The following is an 8,939-nucleotide window of genomic DNA, read 5'->3' as shown; positions in this document are numbered from 1 at the left end:
CGCCTTTGTAATCCTTTGTAATAGCTGTATATGTACAGTATCCATACATACGTATACATATGTAATTGGGAGTGTTCAAATTATTCCGCCATTTGTATTTGATGTTTACAAAAAATATATGGGTTACGAAAGTTAAGATCCCTTTTTGTATAAATATACAGATGTCTCCATTTGCCATTCCATGAATGTTGCTTCACCATGGCATACAAAATGCAGTAAAATATTATCGGTGTGTGAATCCTAAATAAAATACATCTTGATAAAAAAAAAAACAGCCTGTAGTATCAGCAGGCTTGCATCACAGGGCAGAGAGCACTTTGTTATCCCATAGTTACCGGTGGAACTTTTGCTGGAGTACTGTACAGAATGGCTACCTTATGTAGATTTTCCCGCCTCTCTCCATATTACAGGTGAATAAAAATTGAGGAAAACAATTAGCTCAAGAGTGAAGTAGACCCTTGCACAATCCAGTTTTGGTGTTTATTTTCTGTTATCGAAGGGCCAAATATCCCACAGAGAATGTTACCTTTTTAAATATATTACTTTCACTACTAATATGTTTTCATGTGTTTTTTACAAACGCTAACGTTTGATAATACCTTTTCATATACGTTTAAACTTTGTTTTCATTCTCATGTGCTTTATTTCAACTACCTCCAAATACAATTGTGAAATGAACTTTAATGTATTTGACATAAAATAAATGCTGGGTTCAGAATTTATGACTTTCATCTTTGAAAGAATAATTCCTGAAATGGTTGATAGCCAGGGCGCTAAGTTGATATGTTAAATGTAAATTCATTTCTTGCTTGGGTGGTTGGAACATGATGATGATAAAACGAAATAGGTTTGTAGGTGGAATTGAAAATTGTAATGACCTCTACCTTTAAATATAAGATTGTAATCGTTCCATTGTGACTGTCATTCCACAATTTGGAATACCAAAGGCCATCTTAGGCCTATATCATATATGTGCTGTTGTTATTATTATTATTTTTTACTATATAGCCTGGTGAATTTGCTCGTCAATTGGCATTGGTACTATCCTGTGTTATTTATTTCAGTAATATGACACTATTGTCACTATATAAGTGCGGTAATACTATTTGGTTAGTACTACTGCTGTTATTATTGTGGTATTAAAAAAAAAGGCAATATTTGGCTATCCTAAACCTAACCTACCCTAACTAACCAGCTTCAGAAATTTCAGGAAACTAAATATGCCAGAATTACTTTCAACATGAAATCACCAAAACTAAATAATAATAGCCTTTCTATTTGTGGCACAATACATGGCACTTGATTAGATGGATTTAGTTGAGGCACCTAATGGGTATTTGAATAGAAGGCAAATAGGTTATATTCCCCAGAACATCAGAAATAACTTAGTAAGAATAGAGAATCACAAATTTCTGTTGTTGTACTTATCTGGACTAGTTGCCTGCTTTATGTGTACTGTAGGAAACTAAGAATAGAGAATCGCAAGTTTGTGTTTTTGTACGTATCTGGACTAGTTGCATGTGTTATATGTAGGAAAGTAATTTTTTCCCGAACTCTACTGTACTATTTATTTTTTTGTGTATGTAATTTTAATTATTATTGATATGTATTAATGAGGAGTGTCTAAAAAAGGGAGGAACAGTGATGGTGGACTGTCTGATCAGGTTGTTTAATGTTTTTTTTTTAAAGTAGAGTGCCAGAGGACTGGAGGAGTGCATGTACAGTTTCACTTTACAAGGGAAAAGGGGACAAGTGTGAGTAGTAGTTTCAGAGGGAGTAATTGGTGAAGAGCAGTGTGGGTTTAGGACAGGTAGAGGTTGCATGGATCAGATTTTTGTGGTAAGGCAGATATGTGAGAAAGCTTTAAGAAAAGGTAAGGATGGTTTTTGGGGCTTTGTGGATTTGGAAAAGGCTTATGATGTGGTTGACAGGAAGGCACTGTGGGAAGTATTACAGATATATGGGATAGGAGAAAGCTGTTAAGATCAGTCTTTTTTTTATAGTAGAGCCTGTATTAGAATAAAAAATGGAAAGAGTGAGTGGTTTGAGGAATGTGTTATGTCACCTTAGCTGTTCAGTTAACATAGATGGGGATGGTACAAGAGGTAAACACAAGGGTAATGGGCTGGAGATTGGAGATAGTTAAATAAATTGGAGAAAAGTGAGGGACAAACCAGTTATTGTTTGCTGACAACACTGCACTTGTGGCAAGATCAGAGGAGGGATTAAGGAAGTTAGTGTCAGAGTTTGGGAAGGTGTGCAAAAGAAGGAAGTTGAAGATAAATGTGCATAAAAGTAAGGTGATGAGATGTACAAGGGGAAAATGTGGTAGCAAATTAGAGGTGAGTATTAAGAGAGATTGGAGGAAGTTGATAGTTTTAGATACTTGGGTGTGAATGTGGCAGGAAAGGGAAGAGCAGAGGTGGAGGTAGAATGTAGATTTAGAGAAGCTAGTAAATACCTTGAGGGATCAAAAAGTATAATGAGAAATAGACATTTGGGAATGGATGTTGAAAGGAGATTGTATGAAGGAGTGATTGTGCCGACAGCACTGTATGGATCAGAAACATGGAACATAAGAGAGGAAGAATTTGAATGTGTGTGAGATGAGGTGCCTGAGAAGCATGATAGGGATTACTAGGCTGGATAGAGTGAGAAACGAGGAAGTGAGGAGGAGAGTGGGGGGTGGAAAGGGAGTTGGGTGATAGGGTTGATGAAAGAGTATTGGGATAATTTGGACACACAGAAAGAATGGATGAAGAAAGATTAGTAAAAGAGGTGTAGAAGGCAGAGGTAAAAGGAGTGAACATGAGGGGGTGACCAAGGATGAGATGGATGGGGTAAAAGGGGTATTGGGAAAGAGGGGAATGTCTGTTGAGGAAGGACAGGAGAAGACAGAAGATAGGGGTGAGTGGAAAATGGTTGTGTATGGATGATGCTGTGATGCATGGGAGTGGGGTGAGGGAATATGTGTGAATGATATTTTGACACAGTTCAAAGTGATTTCTCCCCGTCTTCTCTTTTTCTACACATGGAGATGGGGGGTTGCCAATTAAATAAGGTGGCCTTGCTGTGGATATGTTGTGTCTTGCTACACTACTTCTGACCTAGGGCAGTGGGCAACATGCAAGGATGACCCATCATCCAGGAGGAGCCAAGATAAAAGGGAGGGAGGTGAATGGTAGTGGAGTATGTGAGGATGGAATGGGTGGGAGTGGATTTTGTGCCTTTATTTTTTGGCTACCTCCCTTGTAAGGGGGAAATAAATATTGGTATATGTATATTCGTTTGTATATTTTTTGTATATATATATATATATATATATATATAAATTATATATATATATATATATATATATATATATTTTTTTTTTTTTTTTTTTTTTTTTTTTTTTGAGAGAGAGAGAGAGAGAGAGAGAGAGAGAGAGAGAGAGAGAGAGAGAGAGAGGGTAAGTAATGCAGGTGTGAGTATTATTCCATGGGGAACTACAGTCTGTTCATTCAGGAAATCTCTGTCGATGTGTATGGTACAGCTCCCATAGGTTTGTAGGACTGCTACTTAGCTACCTGCACTCAGCCTCCCATTTAAAAAAGATATTTAGTACATTGTGTTACCTTTTTCAACTTTTCTCAACTATTATACAAGAGAAAATGAAACATTTGTGAAATTCTATATTTATCTGTATGTAAGATCTAAGAACATCATCGTGTTCATGAAATAGTTATTTATTAAACCACTCGTTTTATTGTAAGCTTGCTATAATGACATATAAATCAATAATAAAATGCTGTATAAATTATAGTATATTGTCATCTGTAATGTTCATTATTTGCTAGTTTTGTTGTTCTAGATAGTACTTCCTCTGCAATCATTTGTGACCTAAGTTTTACTTTTAGTGGCCTATATTGTTTTTCATTTGAGTATCTTCCTTTTCTATATGTCTCCTCAATTTCTTTATCTATACATTGTCCTTCCTCTTGAATCTCTTTCAGAATTTCTTTAGTGATCTCTTTCTCTTTTTCTCTCTATCTAGGAACATCATGTTTCTCTTTAATACCATAGATTATAATGCATCTTTTTATCCATTGTGTCCCTGACCAAATTACCTTTCTTTTTAATTACTTGAATTACCATTTCCTTAGCATTTGCCTTGATCTGTTGCTCCACTATTTCTTTAAAAGATAATTTTTGACTTTCCTGTTCTACTTTCCACTGTTTCTTTATTTCTTGGAAACCATTTTCTTTGATCTGTTCCACTTTCTTGGTCACTGCCTGCATTTGATCCTTTAAATCTTTCTTTAATGCCTCATTTCTATTGATATCTTCATTTTTCAATCTTTCATTCTCTCCCTTTATCCTATTTAGTTCCTTTTTCAACTCGTCTATTTCCCTGTTATTTTCTTCATTGGCCCTCCTTAGTAGGGCTACCTCTTTGTACATCATTTTATACTCACTTTTGAGTTTGATTACTTCATCCAACAAGTCGTTGATTTCCCCATATCTCGTTATATTTTTAAACCTGGGTTCTCTTTCCATTTCTATCCCTCTATAAATAATTCCACTCTGTCAAAACCAGAAAAAAAAATTCAATCCTGTGGTACATCTTCAGTGTTTCGTTCAGGCATGCCCTTTTGGGGATTACCCCCAAAGGCGATTCAACCCTACTCATGTCTAGGCATCTTTTTCTTGGTTCTTTATCCATTGGGTTTCCATTTTTCCTTCCATTTTTTGAGTAACTGAAAAGAAATAAAGACACAAAGACAGTTACATTATTGGTCACTTGTAGTATATTTCTCCCTATTTTTGTAAACAACTACGATTGGTTCCAAATTTGTCAGTCAGCGAAGTGCTGCTTAGCACTTCGGAGGTTTGGAGCTTGTTTTCTGTACATCTTACTTCAACTGCTGCTGGAATGTGTGTATTTACTTAGTTGTATCTTACGGGAAGGGGAGCTATGCTCATAGTGTTCCATCTTTGTATCTTGCAGTGTCTAGTTTGCTTATAAATTCGTGTATAGTTTCTGCACACAGTATTGTTTTATCCAGTTTGTGTGATTTTTTTTTTTTTTTTTCTCTCTCTCCAGGTCTCTTATATAACTATCCTTTTTGAGCTTATGTCCCCTTGTATTTCTCTTATCCCAATTTAGTAAGTCCTCTCTATCAAGGACTTCTGTGCATTTCATAATTCTGTAAATGGTCAGCGAGTCGCCTCTTTTCCTTTGTTTCAATGTGTGTGTCTTTACTTAATTGTAGTACAGATTGACCTCTCATTAATGGACTAAAAGGGGGGTAATGGTGTCCGTTGATGTGAATAATCCGTTGATTTGGAGTGGTTTTTGGGTGGCATAGTGATTGCACAGCACTAAACAACAGCACCAAAAACACAGCGAAAACACCACAAACACAGCTAATTAACGTCCGTTAATGAGAGGTCAATCTGTATACAGGAAATGAGCAATGCTCGTTAGGTCATGTCTCCTATTCTCTGATCTTGTCATACCTGGCCTAAAATTTGCTTATCTTACATATTGTTTACCTGCCAGGCTGGGAACAAATTTGGTTGCTACCTTTTCTATTCTCTTGATCTTCTTATATCCTTCACTCTGTATGGGGAACATACAACTGATGCATATTCCAGTCTTGGATGGATCAGGATTTCAATGAGTATTTTCATCATCTCTTCATCAATATAGTGAAAAACCACTTTAATCTTCTGCAGCAGTCCATATGTCTCTCCCACAGTTCTGTTGATATGTCTGTCAGATGAGAGGTTGTCTTTTATCAACACTACCAAATCTTTCTCTTGATTTTGTAGTGGGTTCACGTTCCTGGGAATTGTTTAAGGATGACCTTTGCCACTATTACCCATTTCCAGTACTTTACCATATATATATATATATATATATATATATATATATATATATATATATATATATATATATATATATATATATATATATATATATATATATATATACATGTATTATTTTTTCTTTTCTTTTCTTTCCATATAATTTCATAGATTCAAGGATCACTTGAAACTTGGTTCTCTACTGTATTATGTAAACCACTTTTTTGTGACAGATATGGAGCTGCACATTATAAGGGTATTCTTGTTTTGCAGTGGGGTTGTCCAACAGTTAACAAGATTGGCTTCTGTAAATTCCTTGCGATGCATGAGTGGTTTGTCTGCTCAGTTTGAGGAGTCCAAAAATCGTCTTTCAAAGCTAAAGAATGACCCAGGTAAGTAGTACAGCAATGGTATATGTCATATACAATGAGCTTACATATTCTGTATGTTCTATATTCCAGTTGTAATGCATGTAACTACTAGACATGTACTGTATTTACACATTAAATGCACTGACCAGTTCAATATATGTAGGTCACCTTAGATCCATAAGGGGCTAAGATTAGATGGACAACAAATGGGTTTTGGATGGGTGTAAGATGAATGTATAATTGGATTCTGCCTCCCCTTATAAAGTGGAAAAGGCTTTTTGTTGTGTGTGTGCATATGCACACACATGTTTTTACCTACAATCAGATAAACATACACACAGGACAATATAAAATTGGTACAAAGGAAGTAAAGAAAGTGGGTTCAGAAAAAGACCTTGAAGTGATTATCACAAAAGACATGATTACTGATAAACGGATAAATAAAATTGTCAGAGAAACCTACAACTTGCTAAGATCAGTAAAGGTGGCTTTTACCAACTTGGACGAAGAAATGGTGAAGAAAATATTAGTCACACTTATAAGGCCAAGACTGGAGTATGCAGCAACACTATGGACACTCAGTACTAAAAAGAATATAAAGAAAATTGAAAGAATCCAAAGAGCAATTATGAAGATGGCCCCAACATTTTCAAAACTGTCATATGAGGAGAGATTGTCAAAGCTGGAATTACCGACTGGAACAAAGAAGAGAAAGAGGTGACCTATTGATCATCTATAGAATCATGAGAGGCATGGAAGTCATTGATGACTCACTAAATTGGGATAAGAGAAATACAAGAGAAAAGAAACTCAAAAAGGACAGTTATAGAAGGGACCTGAAAAAGAACAGCTTTCCACACAGAGTGTGGAACAAATTGAACAAACTAGATATTGTGAGATACAAAAACGGGACACCACGAGCGTAGCTCCCCATCCCATAAGATACAACACCGACTGTGACTCACTGCAAAGAGATCCGAACAGGGTTTGGGAATGGAGTCAGAAGTGGGAAGTGGACTTCATCATGAAGAAATATAGCAGATTAAATATGGCGAGATACAGAGATGGGACACCATGAGTGTAGCTCCCCTTTCCGTAAGATACAACTAGGTAAATACACACACACATACACATACACACCTCTTTTAGTTGAGTGATTGATGTGTTGCAAGAGAGGGAGGGCTGGGTGGACTATGTGGACCTCAGTTTAAAGAAGGCTTTTGATAAAGTACCTGTCACCTTATGATGAAATTAGAGTATATTGGAGGTCTAAGAGGTAAACTACTCAAATGGATAAAAAAAAGAAAATTGAAGAGAAGGTACACAAGAACAGTAGAAAAGGATAAGATACCAGAATGGAGGGTAGTGACCAGCAGAGTTCCACAAGGTTCAGTGCTGGCATCTATAATGTTTCTTACTAGTATCTATATTAATGACATGATGGAAAGTACAATAAGTTATGTCAATATATATACTGATGGTGCAAAAGTCATGAGAAGAGTGAAAAATGAGGACTGTAAGCAATTGCCAAAAAGATTTAGACATTTTATTCACATTTTCACAATATGGATGAAGAGATGATGAGGAAACTAATAGAAACTGGGATCTTTCCAAGACTAGAATATGCATAAGTGGTATGGTCTTCACACAGAATGAGGGATATAAACAAGACTGGGAGTCGAAGAGATAGCAACCAAACTGGTTCCCAGCCTGGGAGATAAACAATGTAAGGAGAGATTAAAAGCACTGCTCCTGATGTGATTACAGTATTGATTAAAGAGCTTGATTAGGGATAGTAGGGCTTTAACCAATTTAGTACGACTCAAATTCTTGTGCACAGCATCAGCTGCCATAGGTAATTTTCATCACACTACTCGCATTATGAAATATAAAGTCACTGCTGTGTTACTCGTTCTCTTTTACTAGTAATAATAAACACAGAAAACGTAATCAAACCAGTTCACAGAATCGGGGAGTAACTCATGTCCAACTTCTAAAAATATATAATGAAGATGCCAACACCGGCATCCTCACGTACTCACTCACGCCTCATGATACCTATGTAGGCGTCATCATACCGAAGTGGTTAAGAAAACATGAGAACAAATTGAGAAAAATCGCATGTCTAAAGGATGGGAAGAAATACAGTTTTCCATGCAGATGCATAGATACTTGGAATAGCTGAGAAGGAAACAATACATGCCATCCAAGGTTTGCACCCATTCCATTTCTATCCACCACCCATTGTTTCCTTCACATGTTAGCCCCTTGTGGGAACTCATTGGTGAAGGGTCATCCCTGACGACCACATTGCTCAGGTCAAGGGCAATGCAGCAAAGTACGGCACTTCCACAGTAGAGCCCAACACATGGAGCTATGTTATTCCCACCACTTCATCATGTATAATAATTTTATATAAGAAAATGTTGTTCCTTTCATTTGTTGTCTATTTGTAAATATAAACTAAAGTATCCTTTACTTGCAGGCAATGAGGCTAAGCTCAAGATATATGCACTGTTTAAACAGTCAACCATTGGTACTGTGAACACCAAAAGGCCTGGGATGATGGACTTTGTTGGTCGTGCCAAATGGGATGCATGGAATGCCCTAGGAAGTATGAGTCAAGAAGAAGCTCAAAAAGCCTATATTGACTACATCAACTCCTTAGTTGCAGAAGAGGTAAGTTATTACAGCATTCTTGTAAACATAAACGCATGG

At 36.5% G+C, this 8,939-nt stretch overlaps 1 protein-coding gene across 2 annotated transcripts in view; it reads left to right on the top strand.

Moving 5' to 3' along the window:
• Positions 1–226: 226 nt before the first annotated feature.
• LOC143017822 (enoyl-CoA delta isomerase 2-like) overlaps positions 227–8,939 on the top strand; it is a 28,933-nt gene continuing 20,220 nt past the window's right edge. For both annotated transcript variants that reach the window (XM_076172742.1, XM_076172741.1), the window contains exons 1-3: positions 227–410; positions 6,124–6,242; positions 8,707–8,900. In XM_076172742.1, the coding sequence (XP_076028857.1) occupies positions 367–410; positions 6,124–6,242; positions 8,707–8,900 (357 nt within the window). In that variant the 5' untranslated portion in view covers positions 227–366. The remainder of the gene's footprint in view (positions 411–6,123; positions 6,243–8,706; positions 8,901–8,939) is intronic.

This window comes from Oratosquilla oratoria, chromosome 33 (genome assembly GCF_046742065.1).
Source record: "Oratosquilla oratoria isolate Oo_2021 chromosome 33, ASM4674206v1, whole genome shotgun sequence".
Lineage (NCBI taxonomy): Eukaryota > Metazoa > Arthropoda > Malacostraca > Stomatopoda > Squillidae > Oratosquilla > Oratosquilla oratoria.
The sequence above is the reverse complement of the archived record's forward strand: the minus strand, read 5'-3'. Positions and strand labels throughout refer to the sequence as shown.